Here is a 21,584-nt window from a genome sequence, read left to right as displayed (position 1 = left end):
ATACCTCCGAAACTCAGAAGCTTCTGATCGTAGCTCTACTCTAATTGAAAAACCATGGCTGGATATTTATAGAACAATAATATTCAAGCTTAGCTTAGCAGTAAGACAACTGTTCTCAAAGATAAAATTTTGTTGTCGGCTTAAAATGAAGACTATTGTTCACTGAATGTTACGCTTAAAATAACAAGGTAACATAATGTATACCAAAAAAAGCATAACATTGTTCACGTCCGGCGGAAGCGGAAGTCGAATTATGGGTTCGGCGGAACTCAGTAGCTTTTGCTCAAGCAATGTATTTTGTGTTGAGAAATTCATTGAATATGTATAATTACTAAATTTAGAATCACGTTATCGAAGTCGTCGCTCCAAAATTCAGAACTCATAAGGTTGAAATCCTGGCTCCGCCTTTGACGTGGGGTTCGGGTAAAACTCGGGCTGCCCCTACTAGTTATGTGATATGTGGCAAGATCACCATTAAATTTTTATTTATTTTATTTTATTTTTGATGAAAACATCACCATCAATTATCTACGTTTAATATCTTTATTTCTGCTTCAAATTGGCAAAAATGTTGGAAAGAATGAACACACTATCAAATACAATATTCTAGGACATGAACAGTCCATCGAAAGTAGAACTACATAGATTTATCCTTCAACTCACCAGCTTTTGCCATGCCTTCTTTCAATGAAAAGGCAAATGAAGCTAAGTATTCAATGGTGATACAAATCAGTTGAGGTGACAGAGCACAGGGATCATAATCTTGGCTGGGAAGTTAATACAAATCTAACTAGTCCCAACCAGTGTAGTCTAACTCGCGATTCGCGAACCGAAAGGAGGGATGTGAAGAGCCAAAGAAATACTGTAGTAGGTTTTCCTTACTTTAATCCCAGAAACATCTATGTCCCCGAAATAATGCCTTTTAAATATCTATACTTCAACTTCAATGAGATGCACTTTCTGATCAACTGGAGGCATACCATCAAGATTCAGAGTTAACAAACCAGAATCTGAGTCGTAGGCAAAGTCAACCATATTTCTACCAACAGTGCACTTCCTTGGCTTGACAGACGAGTAAGCACCAAATCGATGACACCCCTTTACTTCCATCGACACTACTGCAACTGCTTCTGTGCTCAAGTTCTCGATTCTATCTTCAGCAACAAGATTTCCTTCGCCTTGGTATCCAGTCTCTAGTTCAGACAATTCTGCGCCTGCCTTTACCTCGTATTTTAGTCCCTCGATTGCCCCACCAGCATTGTACATGTCAATGAGCCCCAATGGTGCAAAGCTGAAGCCAGGTGCCAAGACCTGAATAGGTGTAACAGTGTACGTCTCGTGCTCGAGGACCTTCAAAGAAATAGGAATCGCTGCATTGTGAGGGAGAACAACAAGCTCAGCGCGCACATTGGAGTAAAGAGCACAGTCTCCAATCCAGTTGGGGTCTACGGAAGCTTCAGATATGAAATGGACATCGCGGCCCCTAACATAGCCTGTTATCGCCTCGGAATTAGTTTGGTGGAATGTGTTCTTCCTTTCAACTGTGTTCCATGCTGCACCTTGGCAGTTGTATACTCCAAGCACACCAGTGTATTTGTTCATGTTCCATATCTTCAAGAGGCTGAAACACATTATTAGATTAGTTAGATGCTATTCACGCCATGGCAATCAAATTAAGAAAACAGTTCATTGCTCATTTCCAGCCAAATAAACATCATAGTTAAAACTTCAAAAGACAAGTAGAGAAGAGTCTAATTGCACCTTTTTGTGGTTAAAGTACACTACCATTACACCCTTTTTCTTTTTTGCATATGCATATTTGGTTCGAGTCTGAAGCAATGGATTCTACTAGTTTCGTTTTCACTGAAATAGCAGCCCGGTGCACAAAGAATTCCGCATTCACACAGGGTTGGGGGAAGGGTCACACCCCAAGGGGTGTGATGTAGAAAGTCTACCCTAATACAAGCATTAATGGCTACTTCCATGGCTAGAACTGTGACCTATAGGTCACACGGACACAACTTTACCGTTCCTTTTCACTCTGATCAAATAAAGTTTATCGCTTGAAAAATTCAAAATTAAGGACCACCTAAAGCAAACTTACTGTAAATAGCATTGATTTTGAAAATGAAATGCTTACCTAACACCATCCCGAGAAGGATCGGAGAAAAGGGAATCCTTTGTAGGTCGACCAGGCAAACGAGCTCGAAGAATTGAACCATCTCGGAGAACAAGCTTCCTTAGGACATCAAAGTTGTGCTTGCCAGGTGCATCACTGTCAATTCAGAACACAACAAAATTAGAAACTTGTCGCAAATCATCATTTGATTCATCGTTACAAAAAAAAGGATTCACAGATACTCGTCAAATCCCAGCGGAGGCAAAAACACTAGATGATTTATTCCCATCTATCCAAGCCTTGGTGGATAGTGTTACCTGGTACCTGTTGCTGGTGGGAGGTGGTAGTTATTCCGTGGAATTAGTCGAGGTGCGGGCAAGCTGGCCCGGACACCACGGTTATCCAAAAAAAGAACTCGTCGGATATCAATTTCTTACCTAACATAGACAGGTCCACCACTCAACGCCCTGGCCGAGCCGTGATACTCGGCAGCTGGATGAAGGGAGTGGAACATGTCCCAATCAGGCACCATAATTTCTCCAAGGAACACACTGTTGTATGCCACACAAGCAATGTGAATGGTGTGTGAGATTGGATCTCTTGGATAGAAGTCATCTGATGCTCTTACAACAGCTGTCTGCTTTGAGCTGTTTCATTCAATGATCCAAACACAATATATCAGTATAGTTCAGAATTTCAACATTAAAATAAGTTATAGAATCTGCAACTGCAATAGCTTCATACTATATGCCATAAGTTCTAGCTCAACTACCACATTAGTCACATATATGATTGACATTGAGAAATCAAGAAGAGACACATCGGTCATGTATCATATTGAATGATCATTCTTACGAAAAGAAAAACTTTAACAAACAAGAAACTGTTTAGATCGTAATATAATTTACTTAAATATTAGAAATATTCTATTTCTTCGTTAAAGATAATCAAGACACCACCACAGGATAGTCTCAAAAATCAGATCTTTACCCATTATAAATTGCCTTTACTTCCCAAAATCAATAAATATCTCAACATTTTCAAGAAACTGACCAAAAAATTAGTGGATAACATGAGAAATACAGATCATGCTAACATCACATGAATAACTTAGAACTAAATTTCAGCTTTTAAGATTTAAAGTTCATCATAAAAATGATTCTTCTTTTTTTAAACATAAACAAAATAAGTAAATAGAAAACACTTATAAATGGTAAACTAGATCCTAACTTCTTAACCATGAATCAGTATAAAAAGATCAAAAATATTTAACCAAAATAGAAAGTGAACATACCAGTAAAGTGCATCAGTGCTGTGACTCATGCAAGCAATGCAACCATTATCGGGGAAGTTCTTAGAAACAGAAGCATCAAGAGCTTGATGATACTGTTTTGTGAGTTCAACCCGACCCCCTAAGCCACCCCCTAGGGTCTCCAATATACACTGAACATCCACCTTCAATCCATCTACCCCAGCTGATGCCAAATAACTATGCATTTCATTATAAAACTTATAAGCACTTTTCGGGTTAACCAAACCTAAACCCTGAACCGCAATCGCATCCGTTTTCCAACCCGGTTCGTTTTCCATCACCCCTTTCGTAATCTCCGGATACTTCATAACCGACCCGTATTCCTCCATCCCCTTCACTCCGGGTCGGACCCCGCCCCAATAACCTGTTATCGCGTGCCACACGTACACGTAATTCAATCCGTATTTTTCTTTAGCTATATTCACAATGTTTTTAATCCCCACGGTTGGATCTTTGTTCTTCTGAAACTTCTCATTTTCTTTTAATCCAGTAAGTCTCATTAACGGCTTTTCAACTTCCATGTCTGCGCCGACGGATTGCCAACCGTCATCGATGATGACGAACTTTGGCGGTACTCCGCCGGCAGTGAGACTTTCAAGGCCGGCTTCAACGCCTTCTTGAGTAACTTCTTGGTAAAAAGCATCCCACGTACACCACCCGAAGTAATCAACAATTCCGGGGAGTTTCTTCTCATGCCGTTGCCGGAAAGTCTTGAGGTGTAATTTCACTGCCCTTATCGCCTCTGTAATAACAATAAACGGATCACAGCCAGCATGCACATAAACTGCTTGATTAAATGCCGAGCCGACAGTATCCTTATCCCCGCTCTCGAGGCACAATTCGAGCTCGTCTTCAGGATTCCCTTGAAGAACAGCTCGAAATGAACCTTCAATTAATGGAAGGAAAACCGCATAAACAATATTATTGTCATTGTTGTTGTTGTTATCGGATCCGAGGTGGGACCCATCTTTGGTTTCGACAAGTAAAAATTGGGTTTCCAGTGGAATCTCACTTCCTTTGTCACCCATTTTTTGAGCCATCCACCATAATTTGAACCTGAAACAAGATAAGAATTTAACATCCTGTAATTTTCCTAACGGCACGACATGGCGGCTGTTTTCTTGATCGAATTCCGCACCTATAAATACACCTTCCACTGGACCTGATGCTGCACCAGAAGTGGTAATTACATTGTCTGGTACATTCGTTAATATTGTTCTGTCTTTTATCACCAGCTTCCTATTGGAAATTCTAATCGCTGGAGTAATCGTCATAGCGGATTCCTCCTCCTCGACCTCCTTCTCAAACTCAACTTCACTTCCCTAAAAAGGAAAAAAAAATCAAAACCAAATTATAATCTTTTATCACCATGCTATAATAAGAATCTTTTCCCACTAATGGAGTTAAAATAAGAAGGGATTGTTACACAAATAGCCGGCCATATTTACTATTTACTTTTTCTAGCCGGTATACATAGATTATACATAGTTATACATATAGTATACATCAGTTATGCATATATTATATGTTCGTCGGCTATTTTCAGTTTAAGAGATTGGGTTCGCAACTATTTGGGTTAATTCTTCAATTAATAACAACGAGTAGGCAGAGAGCTATTTAACTATGGAATTTAAGTTTTATGCACTGACAGTACAAAAAAATATTTAACAATCTCGTATAATAAACAGTAATTAGTAATTCCATAACTTATAATATACCCAATTTGAGTAATTTATGTTCAGGGTCATAAATTGAAAGTGAGCCTTGGCGTAACCCATGTGACGAGGAGGTCATGGATTCGAGCTGTTTAAACCAGTAAAACTTAATGCGCCGGGCATGTTCAGCGTCATAAATTAAGGTGAGAATAGAAAACAGACCAATTAATCATAACTAGTGTTTATTTTAAAAGATTTACTGCTATCTTTTAAGGTAAACATCAGCTAGATTGGTTTTCTCTGTTATCAGATTATGACCCCGTGATCAACCTATTATTATTTAATTAAAAAAACAACTCTATGGTTCGTTAATACAAATTTATAATGACCAAAAACTGATTAAACAAAAAGTACAAATGAGGAAAAAGCAAATGCGAAAAGGCAGAATAGACTTACTTTGTGAGCAAGAATTGAAGGAAGTGACGAAACAGAGGATCGAAAAGGAATAATGGATTTGGTTAATGAGTTGGGAAAATGGGTTATTGGGGAAGAGAAGGGCGTGGGAATTAGCTTTTGGATTTGGCTATTTATAGTAGTAATAATGAAGGGGTTGAGACGATGGACAGAAATAGAACTGAGTTGAAACATGATTGGTGATTTTGGTCTGCCAAAACCAAGCCTACATCAAAAATATTGCTTCGAGGAAAACGGCGATCGTTAAATGTTACGGTGGATCAGACCTCCACGTTTGGACCGCCGTTTTCTGAGCCGGCAACTTGTGCCTACTTGTTTGAAGAGAAAATGACAAATTTAGGACGACTCTTCGGTTTATGATAAGAATAATTAACCTACATACTCAATTCAACCGCTTAAACTAAAAATAATTAGATGGATATAAGATATAATTATAATTTAAATACGATATATGTGTGTTATCAATGCATACTCTAATATACTAACTACAAAAAGTAAATAATACTATTTGTGTAAAGAGAAATTCCGTACACTTGATTTGATAGGACAAAAGTGGCGTACAAAGGATTTTACAAAAAAATTTGTGTATATAAGTAAAATAACTTGTTGTCGGAAAAAAAAATTCACTTTTTCAATTTTGAACGAAATTTCTGATTTCGCCACAGAAATTGATGCACATAGATACGGCAAAGTCCGAGGTCATCAAATGGCTGATACTTTCGAAAAGAAAAGTAAAAGTTAATTTTTGGAGGTCAATTATATAGAAATTTATTAATAGTAAATTAACAAGGTGATTATGTGAAGAAAACGAAAAGAGAATTTTCGTGACGGCTAAGAATTGAGTTATTTAAATTATTGACGAATGAAGACAGTTTCAAGAAATTCATAAACTTTTTTGAGATTGGATGGGTGAGGAAATATTTTTAAAAGTAGTATAATTTTGTAATTTAAGGGATTTTTAATGGTTTTCCTAAATATGTAAAGATTATATTCAAACAAATTGTTCAAATTGTCCTAGTTAGTTCAAAATTAATTTGTTGGTATTTACGATACGTCGGTTCTTTTTTAGAGAAGATCTAATCATATAGAAGGAAAAAACGGTTGTTAAAGTATCTTGTGTTTATGCAGAGTTTCGAGAAGGGTTACACTCCAACGGAGTGTGATGCAGGCAGCCTACGTTTAATGCAGGTATTAGTGGCTAATCGCATGGAAACAATTTTAATCAGGAGCACTTTAATGTTATAGATAATAAGGCAGGTGCCTTGGGCCGCCAAATGTGTGGGGACCATTTTTTAGAAATAAAAGATTTATAGGTTATACATATGTTTAAGCTGCCTCTTACTTTTACGTTGCTTTAAGAGTCTCGTCCATGATTCCGCGTCTCGAACTCGTGAATCACATAGAAAATATTTGAGATTAGATTGTGGAGGAAAATATCTTGCGTCTAAGGAAGTGATTACACAGAATGGAGCCACAAAGACAATCATTAAATGAACACGTGGAATATTCGAATGGGATTTTAATTGTTTTTAATATGCTCAATTATGGGAGTCAAAGAGCTGAGGTGGAGCTGATGCCTAACTCAGATAGTAATTGTTGTGTTAAGAAAGTTATCTGGTGCAATTTGCGTACTTATTTTCTTTCCACTTTTCCATCAAGTTTCAAAAGGATAAGGGAAAGAAAAAATCGTCTGTCATGATTATGACATCACTCGTTGGCCACATTAATAAGTGTGAATTAATATTTGTACTAGTCAATCATATTGAAACACTCCTAACCAAACACCTTCTATTAGTAGTGTACAACAAAAATCGAAAAATGCATTAAATTCGTAATTCGCATAAATAAATACAAAAAAAAAAATTTAATACAGAGGCGGATCCAAGATTTAATAGTTACGGATATCTATTTTGAATTTATTCAATCCAATTTTAAAAGATTTTTTTGCATAAACGAATGTGTGATACACCCCTTCAATCTACATGCAAACTAATTAATATTATATTATGTCTTTGACATTACAGGTAGGGGTGTTCATGGTTCGGTTTAGATCGGTTTTTCCCTAAAAAGAAACCAAGTCAAGTAAGTCGGTTTTTCAAATATTAGAACCAAACCAAACCAATTAGGTAGGTTTTTTCTCGATTCGGTTTATGTTGGTTTTTCGGTTATTTGTTGGGTTTTTCTTAAATATAAGACATACACTACCAAATACATATTTCGGCGACTATATTTTCAATGTAACACTATCAAATCAATTGCCCTTTGAGAAATCTATTATTTACCAAGATATATTGATGATAATTGAATCAAATAGTGATGAATAATTTAAGGACTCAATTAAAAAATATATTATTTTTAACATGAAATAGATTCTTATACTTAACAAAAGAAAACTACCAATCAAACTAGAATGTAAAGGTAAAGAATTGTACTAAAAGTGCAAATGATTAACATTTACTATAAAATTTATGAAACTTTGTATAAAAGTATACATATATGTGTAATAATAAATTTAAAATAGTTACTCTTATATTCGGTTTGGTTCGATTTTTTTAAAATTAAAATTAAAACCAAACCAAATTAGATCGTTTTTTAAATTTCAAAACCAAAACCAAACCAAACCAAAAGGTATCGGTTTGGTTCGGGTTTTTGGATTTTTATGAACACCCCTAATTACAGGTGAACAACTAAGACATCGAGAGAGTCTCGATCCTAGGTTTTGCGTATGGGACTTCCGCACTTCAACCATGGCACCTTCAGTCATTTTGTGACTTGGGGTGCCACTCGTTGGTTATTTAAGATATTTTGAGAAAAATACTAGTATATATACAAAATTTTATCCGAGAGACCAGGTGGTACCACTAGCGTACCACCCCCAATTGCATACGTAAATTCGCCGCTGGCTTAATGGTTCGGTTTGATTGGTATAGTATTGAAAAAAAAATCTGATCATAATTGATTTGGTTTAATTTTAATTAAAAATATCAAATTAAACTAAATCAATCCGATATTATATGTATATATTGTTAAAAAGTATAAACACCTCTTATACACTATTATACACCTATTTACAAAATGTACCTTCGACGAACTTTTATAATTTTCAGTTGCAATTCTTGTTCAAAACCAATCCAAATCTCCATTAAATGACTTTAAATTTTATAGATAACTTTTGAAGACTAATTCTAACAAGTCTTAACAACTCCTACTCCAAAATTTAACAAAATCATATTCAAAATTTAAATTCACTTATTTAACCTTGTTCAACAACGGCGAATCACCTAAAAATCTAATTTTTACCGCCGAAATAGATTTGATTTGTCAAACTAATGGGCGAGACACAATTATTGATTTGGAAATTGGGCTAAGCTTGATTTTTTTAATAAAAACCCCAATACGGACTTTGAGAACCTATTTGAAGTTGAAATTGAATCTTGGCCTATTTTTTGGGCTATAGCTTTGTAAAGTTATATATAGGCTACTCGGCTGCAATATATGTATATGAGTTGTATTTATGTATAATTCTCCCTTTGTTTTATGCGATTAATTATCTTTATTATTAAATATTTTAGTATAATGACATGACTCATCTCACATCTTTGTGTTATTTTCTTGCGAAGCACCTTATATAGTTGTATCATATTAGGACTAAAGAAATATTTAGAGCACAAGTTATATATTTTGTGCTATGAAGACTTTACCGGAAAAAATCTGAATAATCGAGAAAACCGAGAAACTGCGAGAAATTGAGATTGAAGAACTCGGCTTTTGTTGGTTTGATTTGGTTTATAAATTTAAAAACCTGACATAATAAGTTTGGTTAATTGAAAAATCTGAAGCAACCCGACCTATGTATACCCTTACTTTCTTTTATAAAGATTATTTTTTTTGTAATGATCTAAACTTTAGAGTGAACTTTTGATAAAAGCCAAGTAAAGTTAGTGAACCGAGTTTAATTTCATAATTTAAATTTGTATTTGACTTGAATATTATCGTAGCACTTTCGATGTGTTTGGTATGAAGGAAAAACAAGTCATTTATCTGACAATTAAATATCAAAAATATTTTTCCTTGAAAAATCTTTTCCATTAAAAGAGGAAAATGTAGTTTCTTCTCTTATACTTTTCTTCGATAATCTATTTAAAATAGTTTCTGAAGTTTGGAGAATATTAAATAGTGAGATATTCATTATCAAAAATATTTTCGGTGATACGACCAAAAAAGAAGATTTGAAAACACATAAAATAACTTTCGTATTTTGCGATAAGTTAACTTACGACTTAGTATATGGCATCATTATCTGCTTACGAACTTTATACGAGAGACAGCTTATCTCTTTTTCTTTTGAGAGGATTCATTGCCACACTAACTGTAAGATGCTCTTTTGATATTAATTTGAACATCATGATAAATTATGTATTTTATTTATTATTTTTTAAGGGGCATGAAAAGTCAAAACGTACCAAGCAAAGGAATGAGTATTTTCTTTTTGTTACTACTGAAAACACAAAAAAAGAGGAAAACTATCTATTCATTGGCTAGGACAAAAGAAATAAAAAAAGAACCCGAGTGGTGAAATCTGTAATGGGTCCAACTGTGCGTTATACAATTCCAAGAAATCTGCTAACGTATAATGTGTCATAACAAATTCTTTGACAGAGTTGGCCGATTTCTAAACTAGAAAATAACAAGAAAACCAGCCACTTGATGAAATGTATTAAAATATTAATGATTTACAAAAATCATATCCCTTTTCCTTTCCCCTTTTTTATAAGTAGAAATCATTTTTACAAGCAAAATATTATCTCAATAAACTACTTGTCTATATTGGTAGTTTTTCCCTTTTTACTACGTAAGTACTATTAAATATTAGGAGGAGGGCCACCCTTCTACTATCAAAAAAAGGTTTAAATGTATCATTTATTATATTTTGAGTTCAAATATATTTTTGTCGTTATACAATTAGTTCAAATATACCTCTTTCCTTTAAGTTTGTTCAAAGTGGACATCCAATCCTACGTGGTACTGGCTTTTGATGAGGTGAATGCCATGTGGCTTGCCACCTCAGCATCCCTAACCTATTTTACCCCTCCCTTCTATTTTTTTCCACCACTAAAATTTTCTTTTTCCCCCACCACTATTGTCACCATTACTGCTACTATGAAAAATATTGTATTTCAAATTTTAGTCTTTTATATATGGATTAGGGGCACTGAAATGACATGTCATATGACATCCACCTCATCAAATATCAGTGTCACGTAGGATTAGATGTCCACTTTGGACAAACTTAATAAAACAGGAGTATATTTAAACCAATAGTATTACAGCAAGGGTATATTTGTGCCAAAGTATAACGAATGATATATTTAAACATTTTCTCATAGTACAATGATATATTTGGCCCTTTGCCGTTAAATATTCGGAGAAGTTTTAATTACTTAAATGTGAAAAGACTTTTATCATCTATCAAACTATTATGTGATTTAAATTTTCGACTTGCTTTGATTTTCTAATTTGAATTACTATTTTTGGCTCATTCTTAAGTCTGGGACTTAAAACTTATGATTAAATGTACAAGGACTTTTATCCTATCATACTCCTAGTAATTTTAATTTTCGAGCTGCTTTCACTTTCTAGTGTCGATTTATGATTTTTTTTCTGTTCAATCATATTATCTCCGGTTCATTTTAAAAGTTCTTTTTTATATTTGGTTAAGAATAAGAGCCACTTTTTAGGGGACAGTAGTTATTTTTCTCTATAAAACTTTACAAACAACCAATAGTGTACCGTAGCTAGTGGTGCACGTGTGCGGTTAAATTCCAAAGTCTGATTACAGAAATATCTAAAGCGCAGATCTCTATAGTATCTTCCCCACACTTATAACGGCAAGCTGACACAAATTTCCGGCTTTTTCGCATGTCGAGTATGCAATAATTGAATTTGACCCCCCAAAAAATAGATTTTTGTTTCTTATTTTCTTTCTTTTAAACAACGATAATCTTGATCCAAATAGGAGCCGAAACCCAATTGTGGTTCTTTTGGACTCAAAATACATAAATAGGTGGGAAAAAAATTATATTTTTATATATAGCGCCACAATATCTGGCGCTATACATTAACTGTAACGGCACCGTTAATGTATAGCGCCAGGTATTGTGGCGCTATACTGTAAAATCTGACACGCCCAGGTATAACGCCACAATACCTGGCGCTATACATAGATTTTATATATAGCTTCAGGTATTGTGACGCTATACTCATTTTTCCTGGCCCCACCAACAATTCCTGACTTGAATATTTCAAAGGCATATAGTGTCAACTTTTTGGGCGTTATATATATATATAAAAAAATTCTCGGCTAGCCATTTCCTATATAAAGAGGTTAGGATTGTATAGAAATTCATTCAAAAAAGATTTTAACTCTTGTTGAAACGTTTATTGTTGTTAAATTCTCCAACATTTTTTCATTATGTCTAAAGAGCGTAGAATAAGAGTTTCATTATATTGGGGGGAGGGGGGGGAGGGGGTGAGGTTGTGATGAAGAATAACTCTGTGGGCTACAGTTTACCTGCTCAGTGTCATGTTAAATTGCCACTTACAATAGAGTACGATAAATTGATATCGTTGTTATGCAAAAAAATGAGTGTGAGGAAACGTTCAGTGATACTTAAAGTAACTGGAAGATATCCGTATTCTGTCACTCCGCAAGGAGTTGCTTTTTACTCGGAGTTTAACATCGACGATGATGAAACTTTGAGTGATTTTCTGAGGACTCCGGACGAATACCGGGAATTTCTTGTAATCACAATGTTGGAGATGTACGTGAAGGTTGAAGTCGTTCCAAAAAACGAGGTTGTGCATAGTAGAGATAACCCCTGGTCATCGGGTGGTTATTCTGGAGCAGTTTTTTCCGGACAGGTTCCGGATGAAAGAGTTTTCCTTGATTTAAACTTATCACCGCCGGCGAATGTGCAGCGAGAAAATAATTTATACCCTGCTTTCCATAATTCACAAGACGAGTGGTAAACTTCAATTTTCATTTGTGTTAATTATGTATATTTTTGGCGTATTGAATTTGTATTAACGCTCATATATTTAATAGGGGTACCGGCCGGATATGAATTTTACAAGTGGCCCATCCGGTAGTCATCACCTAATTGAAAACGTCCATCATGGAATTTCATCACATTACGACTTGTAAGTGAAGTGATATAGCCATATGGAAAGTATTTATTAATTCAGTAGCTTATATTTTTTGTTGGTTGTGCAGTGAAAACGAGCAAGTTGAACCACCCGTACTCACTCAATTGACCGAAAACGACGTATTACATCGGGATCTGGCAGATGCACAGAGTGAGGAACAGAACAGTGATTACGATAATCCGATGAATCCAGAGACGAGACACCTTTTTTCGTGAGGATGGTGATGAGCAGGATGAGGAGGAAGGACCTGATTTGAAGAGATACCCCCTAGACGAAGAGTGTACGAGTCCGAAGTGTCGTTTCATTCAAGGGAGATTCCTTACATTGATAACTTGCCAACCGTGCCGGATGTGGAAGCTCTCACAAGGGATTTTGATGAAATCCGAACAGCAATGTGGGATGAGTCTAGACCAACGGTGCTTGCAAAGGGGATGCTTTTTCCCGATAAAGCGCGCTTAAGCAGGCCTTGTAAAATGAACAACGTAAAAGAGTGTCGTGAGATGCAGGTATGGGAGTCAAGTCCGATGGTATACAAGGTTGTTTGCCGCAGGTGGTTTTGGCCATGTAATTGGATGTTGCGTGCGACCAAGAAGAAGACAGGTATGTGGAAAGTGGGTAAATACGTTCCCACCCACACATGCGAAATGGACACATTCAACGGGAATCACTTCAACTTGGATACTGACTTGATTTCTCTTGTACTTATTCCGCACCTCGAAGCGTCAAACACATATTTACCCACATGCGAAATGGACACATGCGAATGACTTATCCCATGTACATCAGTCCACCAGGAATATGGCCATACCATTACGAAAAGAAAGGCATTTCTCGGGCGCAAACGAGCGTTTGAAATTGTGTACGGTAATTGGGATAAGTCATTTGCATCTCTGCCAAAGTACATGGCCGCACTGCAGCACTTTAACCCCGGGACAGTTGTTGAATGGAAGCTTGAGCAGAGTTAGGGAACACCAGAATACATATTCAATTACGTGTTTTGGGCCTTTATGCCAACAATTGATGGTTTTTCACATTGCCGGCCCGTAATATCCATAGACAGAACTCATGTCTATGGAAAGTACGATATCAAACTATTGATAGTTGTGGCAGTAGATGCTAATGGACAGATATTTCCTCTAGCTTTTGCTGTTTGTGCCAATGAAAGCACGGAGATGTGGACGCTATTTTTGAACCACCTGAAAGAGCACGTTGTCAAACAGCGTTCAGGTATTTGTCTAATATCTGATTGGCACGATTGTATATTAAGTTATGTGGAGAACTTGCATGCATGGCAAGAACCTTATGCATACAATCGTTACTGTGTGAGGCACTTTAAGGCCAATTTCTAGAAGGCACATCCCAACAAGGATCTATATGATTTGATGTGGATGGCAGCAACAGACCACCAACAGCATAAATTCCGGAGGCATATGGATTCTATCAGGCAAGAAGACGAGGCAGCCTATCGTTGGTTAATGCAATATGACCCTGAAAATTGGACGTTATATGCGGATGGTGGCAGACGATGGGGAATTCTTACTATAAACGTGTCAGAGTCCTTCAATGGGTTATTAAAATTGGCAAGAGGATTGTCCGTTACAGCCATGGTGCGTATGTTGTCAAGCAGATGGCGGAGAGGTTTGTTGAACAGTCTGCAGCTGCAACGGAATTGATGGAGAGGGGTGTTGAATTTATGCCAGTGCCGATGCAGAGATTTGAGAAATATAGACGGCGAGCACATTGGCATTCATTTCTGCAGTATGATAACGAAAGAGGTGTTTTTGAAGTTCACACCGCTATCCATAATAATCGGGGTAATAATGTACATACCCTAAATGAATCAGCAAGGTTATGCTCCTGTGGGAAATGGTCCATCTACCACATGCCTTGCTCACATGCCATCAAGTGTTTTCAACGTGTTAGTTATGCGGAGACCAACTATGTTGATCAACAATATAGTGTTTCCAAGTACTTAAACACATATAGTGGTCAGTTGCAGCCAGTGGGTGCTGAGCATTATTGGCCTCTGGAACCATTTAAAATGGTGTGTAACAAGTCCTATTTGCGTAAAAGTCAGGTGCAGAAGAGAACGCGTATACGGAACCAAATGGATGTTAGTGACATCGTTTATGCGCGCAAATGTGGTATATGCTCGCAAACAGGACACGACCGTCGTAAATGTCCTTCAGCTGGTTTGGGTGGCAAAACTAATCAAGCTCGTGGTGGGTGTTCTTCTAGTGTACCTAACTACCCATGAGTTGATATTGTAATAATTAGTTGTTATGTCTATATTGCAAGATTTATGAAATAAAATTATGCTTTTTAACTATGATTTGTACTTTCCCATTTTACCTATTTAAATAATAATTTAATAACATTATTTGTATATTTATTATGTGTGTGTTGTCTTGTCGAACTGAAAAAGCTGACCAGCTGACATAAAGTTGTCTTGTCAACATCATGATATTTAACACGCAAAGTATAGCGCCATTAGATAGTACGTTATGTGTGTGTTGTCTTGTCGAACTGAAAAAGCTGACCAGCTGACATAAAGTTGTCTTGTCAACATCATGATATTTAACACGCAAATTATAACGCCATTAGATAGTACGTTATGTGTGTGTTGTCTTGTCGAACTGAAAAAGCTGACCATCTAACATAAAGTTGTCTTGTCAACATCATGATATTTAACACGCAAAATATAGCGCCATTAGATAGTACGTTATGTGTGCGTTGTCTTGTCGAACTGAAAAAGCTGACCAGTTGACATAAAGTTGTCTTGTCAACATCATGATATTTAACACGTAAAATATAGCGCCATTATATAGTACGTTATGTGTGTGTTGTCTCGCCTATAAATAGCGGGCTCATTGTAGTTATTTTGTGTGCTCAAAATTTACTAAAAGCAAATATTTAATTAAAAGTAAGGTTTTTTTTACTAAAAGCAAATATTACACAAATGGCTCAACCTCTTCGTCCACCAATGTGCAACTGTGGAAAAACATGCTTGATGCAAAATTGTTGGGACGGTGGTGAAGTTGGACGCCGCTACTGGCACTGTATGAACCAGTTTTACAAGGTTCCCGGCGAACCTATTTGTGATTTTCAAGAATGGGTTGATGAACCATGGTATCAGGAATGTTACAGAGAACAACTGCAGTTTCTTCATAATATGTGTTTAAGACAACGGGAACATGAAAAAGAAAGCAATAGAATTATTGCAGACTTGAGGGCGAACCTGAAGGAGGTGGGAGAAGAAAAATGGAAAACACAATGGAATTGTGAAGCACAAAAGGATCGTAAAAAAAATATAAACTGGAACTTGCGGAGGTGAAGGCGAAACTAAAAGAGGTAGAAGAAGAAAAAGAATAACTGGAATAACGATTTAAGTGGTTGGGGCGGAGAATAAATAGCAACCGGGGCTAAACATTGGCATGTATGTGTTTAGTGTATTTTTCATATTTCATGTATTTTTATTATGTTGGCCTGCAATGTTTGTGTTTGTGATTGTGTTGGCCTGAAGTGGAAGTTAAGTTTAAGTGCTTGTGTTGTACTAAATTTTATTTTATAAAATTATCAAACGAATGGAGAACTAAAAAAAATTAATGCGCATATTAGATTAAATTTTGTTGTTAATGTATACAAAAATATTATTTACACAATGTCACTGTGTCCTGCATCCGGTGTGTCTCAATGCAGCTGCTGGCCTGAGGCGCATCCCCTCCCGCCCGAGTACGCTATCAGGATCATCATCATCAAGTCGTCTCCTTATAGCCGGATGCGGCGTAGGATGACATGTATCGGTGGTGCTGTCAGCTCCAGTAGAAGGCTACATAATAATATGAAACTTAGTATAGAAAACTACATAACAATTCACAACAATTTATATTGTCTTACCATCATCGTCTCTAGATCCTGAATGTAGTCATCTGTCGCTGCATCACATGAAGCCTTACAAAGGAAATTAATAAAGTTAAAGAAAATAAATAAGTTACAGTTAAAACAAATTCAAATTCAATGCTAATAAACTCATACCTACGCATGTGATGTGGAGCCATAACTCAGTTGGCGCCCACTATAAAAATCTCGGGTCGGTCGATCCTCAATAGTGGTAGACGAGCCTGGGAAGTATCTACCCCAATCCACTCCTTGAATATCCGAGCCCGTGATCAATAATTGACCCGATGGGTCACCTGCGATGGCACTGGAGTGCGATAAATTCCAAGGCTGTAAGACGGCATGTCCGTCTCATGCATGCCACCTGCCATATCAGCAGCAACATCATCAGCAGGAGCCTCAACGCCCCCTTGCTGGGGACCACCTCCTCTCCGCCCACGACCACGTCGTCCGGCACCACCAGCTTGTCGGCCACCACTAGCTCGTGGGATACCACGACCTCGATGGTACTGCACTGGGTCCATATAATCAGCCTCGTGTGCCAAACGCTGATCCGATCGGGCTTGCTGCAGTATCTGGGCAACCACATCCATGAATCGACGACTATACTCCTGCATGGCCACAGGATCGTGGACATAACTCTGCATCTGCTGCCCCATATGATAGACGGTATGCAATCCAATCGCCTGCACAAAGTAAAAAATATAAACTACATATTTGGCACTAAATTACAGGTATATAACTAATAATAACAGAAAACATACCAGGGCCTCGTGTCTCCCGGCGTATGGGACGTACCGACCGTGTGCCTGATGAACTGGGTTCCCGATAAAAAGTCGGGAAACAGTGCGGTACCATGCCATATAACGTTGAATAGGAAAGTGCTGCGGAGGTGGGGTCAAGTCCCTTCGCCTGTCCCAAGTACCCAACTGCTCGTTAAGCCATGCCATAAATGTGTCGTCCGCCCTGGACCGATCATCCCTCTTATAATGTAAAGCATGCCATGTAGGCAGAGTCGGTATAGGTTGCGACAGGCCAAACTGACGTAATACTCGCTCGGAGGCATGATGCTCGACAATATCGAGGCATATGAGCGGGACAGAAACCCTCCAAATATGTCGGCCGAACATGCAATACGCTATCAGGGTACCTATCACCTCATCACTGTACGACGTCCAGATGAACTATCAAATAAGAACACAAATCGTTAGTATGCACAACACTAAGTTAATCTATAACAGGTAAGTTTAGTTAGATATTCACCTGTGCGTCTTCCAGCAGATCCAACACATCCCTGCAGAGGGGGAGATTATGATGGGCATCATACTCTCGTGCAAGAGTACGATGCATAACCCACCTACAGGCTAGAGGGAGTTGCGGAATTTCTACATTAGCCGATAGATGTGGTAGAGGTGGCTGAAACTGCAGAAATCGCTCCCAAACCCAAACCTAACATACAAAGTTGACGTAAAGTATAAGACTAACTTTAACTAGGTAGAATTGTAACTAATGGACATATTATTTGAATATGTTGTCACCTGTAGAAGCGGCAGAAAGCCACCAACGTCTCTCTGTGTGCCGATGCAAGCCCGGCACACCTACCTGTACATATAAGAGATGACAGCACCACCCCAGCTGTAGATGGCTGTATCCTCGAACTAGGCAATATGATGCAGAAAACGGAGGCTCACTAGGTTCCCCAAAGTGTTCGGGAAAAAGACCTCCCCAAATAGAAGGAGCAACAACAACCTCGTATATCGCTGTACATCCACCTCCGCTGACTCGTCGGTGATAGTATGGTGGATCTGCACCAGGTGGTCTCTAATGGGGACCAGCTGTATACGACTGGACCCAGACGTTACCGCCTCGTCCTCCGGCATGAAACCCGTGAGTATGTGCAGCATATCCCAATATGCCTGCCGCGAATAATATCTCATGGTCGCAGGCAGTAAAACTGGCAAGCCATCAGCGGACAGGCCATATAAAATCTCAGCGTCCCGGAGTGTGATGGTGGCCTCGCCGATGGGCAAATGGAAAGTGTGCGTCTCCGGTCGCCACCACTCAATCAAGGCCGTGATCAAAGCATAGTCGAGCTGTATTCGGCCAATCCTAATAATCCTATATAATCCCATCTCCTCCAGGTAATGGACCACGCGGGGATGTAGAACGCGGGGAGGACTCAAAAACTCCCACAATAGATCCACTCTCCTAGCCCGGAAAGTCTGCGTAAGCAACTGTCCGTCCCATATATACTCGGATCTATGCTGGGGCTGTAGGGCTAATAGATCCAACGTCCGAGGGCCGGGATGTATAGTCGCGTCCATGTCGTCAACTGTAAATTCATATTTTTTAATAACTTAATTGTACAAATTATATATATATATATATATATGGGTTCAGGGCTCGATATTTTGAGGACCAGTGACACCAAACTATCATTAATAATTATATGTTTTTATTATAATTTAAATTCATATTTTTTAATAACTTAATTGTACAAATTATATATATATATATATATGGGTTCAGGGCTCGATATTTTGAGGACCAGTGACATCAAACTATCATTAATAATTATGTGTTTTTATTATAATTTAAATTCATATTTTTAATAACTTAATTGTACAAATTATATATATATATATATATATATATATATATATATATATATATATATATATATATATATATATATATATGGGTTCAGGGCTCGATATTTTGAGGACCAGTGACACCAAACTATCATTAATAATTATGTGTTTTTATTATAATTTAAATTTATATTTTTTAATAACTTAATTGTACAAATTATATATATATGGGTTCAGGGCTCTATATATGAGTTCAGGGCTCGATATTTTGAGGACCAGTGACACCAAACTATCATTAATAATTATGTGTTTTTATTATAATTTAAATTTATATTTTTTAATAACTTAATTGTACAAATTATATATATATGGGTTCAGGGCTCGATATTTTGAGGATCAGTGACACCAAACTATCATTAATAATTATGTGTTTTTATTATAATTTAAATTCATATTTTTTAATAACTTAATTGTACAAATTATATATATATATATATATATATATATATATATATATATATATATATATATGGATTCGGGGCTCAATATTTTGAGGACCACTGACACTAAACTATCATTAATAATTATGTATTTTTATTATAATTTAAATTCATATTTTTTAATAACTTAATTGTATAAATTATATATATATATATATATATATATATATATATATATATAGTGTGTGTGTGTGTGTGTGTGTGTGTGAATTATATATATATATATATGGGTTTTTATACAATTATTAACTTAATTGTACAAAGTTTGCATTTTCAACAACCAATATAAGATACTTAAACAAAAGGATTTCTAAGCTAAAATACTACACATTACTACGCTATAAGGCTCTAAATTTTACTACGCTAAAAGGGTCTACATTTTACTACGCTAAAAAGGTCTAGATTTTATTACGCTAAAAAATAATCTAAACTAACCATAAACAACAAATAAATTTAATTGGAAATAAAACACAAAACGGCATGAAAACACATATATATATAAATCAGGATATTAACAGACAAATTTATTTTATAAATTTATATTTTTTTAGAAAACACTAATATTAAATCTGGATAAATTTAACATGCTAGTTTCGGAAAAAAATACAAACCGAAATAGAACACATACAAATCAAATAATATGCATTATTATAAATGTTTCAACTTAAAATAAATCGAAATACCTCGATTTAAAATTTTCGGAAAGCAAAATAATTGAATTTTTGACTCCGGAAGTGTGAATCAACAATAACACGAAGCTCTACTCGAATGTGGGACCTACGTTCTTCAAGTTTTATGTGTCGGGGGGCCCAATTTTATTCTTTTTTAAAAATGAGGACAGAAGCGGGTATGGGGTGGGGGACCAAGAGGGGAAGGTTAAAATAATGGAGGATGAATCGACGAAGAAGACGGAAGGGGTTTAAAAAATGTATGTATAGCGCCACAATACCTGGCACTATACATTAATGATGTATGTATAGCGCCAGGTATTGTGGCTCTATACCTGGGCGTGTCAGATTTTACAGTATAGCGCCACAATACCTGGCGCTATACATTAACGGTGCTGTTACTGTTAATGTATAGCGCCAAGTAATGTGGTGCTATATATAAAAATATAACTTTTTTACCACTTATTTGTGTACTTTGAGTCCAAAAGAGCCACATTTTGGTTTCGGACTCGGTTCATAAGGACCCGAAAAACTAAATCAAATTGAAAACCGAACCAAACTAATTAAGAAATTCGATACTTTTTAGGTTTGGTTTGGTTTTGGTTTTGGTTTTGAATTTTAAACCGATCAAATTTAGTTTGAATTGTAAACCGATCAAACTATAGAAGTAGCTATTTAAATTATTATTACACCTATAGATATGTATATTTTTATATAAAGTTTCTAAAAAAACTCGCCATGGGCCGGGTCTTTCCCTGTTGTTCTCGAGTTTCAAGACACATCGCATCCCCCTAACTAGTCGTACTCTGACCAGGCTTCGAAAAACTTCGAGATCACCGGGTTTCTCGGTGAATCAAGGGCACTGTCTGAGTTGAAGGAGTTGAAAGAGCAGCTTCAAGAACTTCTTGATAAGGGGTTTATTAGGCCTAGTGTGTCGTCTTGGGGTGCACCGGTTCTGTTTGTGAAGAAGAAGGATGGTACCATGCGGATGTGCATCGATTATAGGCAGTTGACTAAAGCTACCATCAAGAATAAATATCCTTTGTCGTGCATTGATGATCTATTTGACCAACTTTAGGGAGCAAAGGTGTTCTCTAAGATTCATTTCAGGTCTGGGTATCACCAGTTGAAGATTCAGGACTTGGATATTCTAAAGACAGCA

At 36.7% G+C, this 21,584-nt stretch overlaps 1 protein-coding gene across 1 annotated transcript; it reads right to left on the bottom strand.

Annotated features, from left to right (window-relative positions):
• Nucleotides 1-571: 571 nt before the first annotated feature.
• Nucleotides 572-5,886, bottom strand: LOC107781630 (putative galactinol--sucrose galactosyltransferase 6). The gene is made up of 5 exons (XM_016602363.2): nucleotides 5,543-5,886; nucleotides 3,414-4,753; nucleotides 2,557-2,766; nucleotides 2,141-2,275; nucleotides 572-1,621 (listed from the first exon to the last, which is right to left on the bottom strand). The coding sequence occupies exons 1-5, from the start codon at nucleotides 5,732-5,734 to the stop codon at nucleotides 931-933; spliced, it is 2,568 nt and encodes an 855-aa protein (XP_016457849.1). The 5' UTR covers nucleotides 5,735-5,886; the 3' UTR covers nucleotides 572-930.
• Between the last annotated feature and the right edge of the window lie 15,698 nt (nucleotides 5,887-21,584).

The sequence above is a fragment of the Nicotiana tabacum genome, chromosome 18 (genome assembly GCF_000715075.1).
Source record: "Nicotiana tabacum cultivar K326 chromosome 18, ASM71507v2, whole genome shotgun sequence".
Classification (NCBI taxonomy): Eukaryota; Viridiplantae; Streptophyta; class Magnoliopsida; order Solanales; family Solanaceae; genus Nicotiana; species Nicotiana tabacum.
This window is presented reverse-complemented; position numbering and strand designations above follow the sequence as displayed.

Coding starts and splice junctions, on each gene's coding strand:
- LOC107781630 (XM_016602363.2), bottom strand. CDS start 5,734: ATGTTTCAACTCAGTTCTATTTCTGTCCATCGTCTCAACCCCTTCATT. Junction 4,754..5,542: donor CTTCAATTCTTGCTCACAAA/GTAAGTCTATTC, acceptor TTTCCTTTTTAG/GGAAGTGAAGTTGAGTTTGA. Junction 1,622..2,140: donor CCTTCTCGGGATGGTGTTAG/GTAAGCATTTCA, acceptor AATGTGTTTCAG/CCTCTTGAAGATATGGAACA.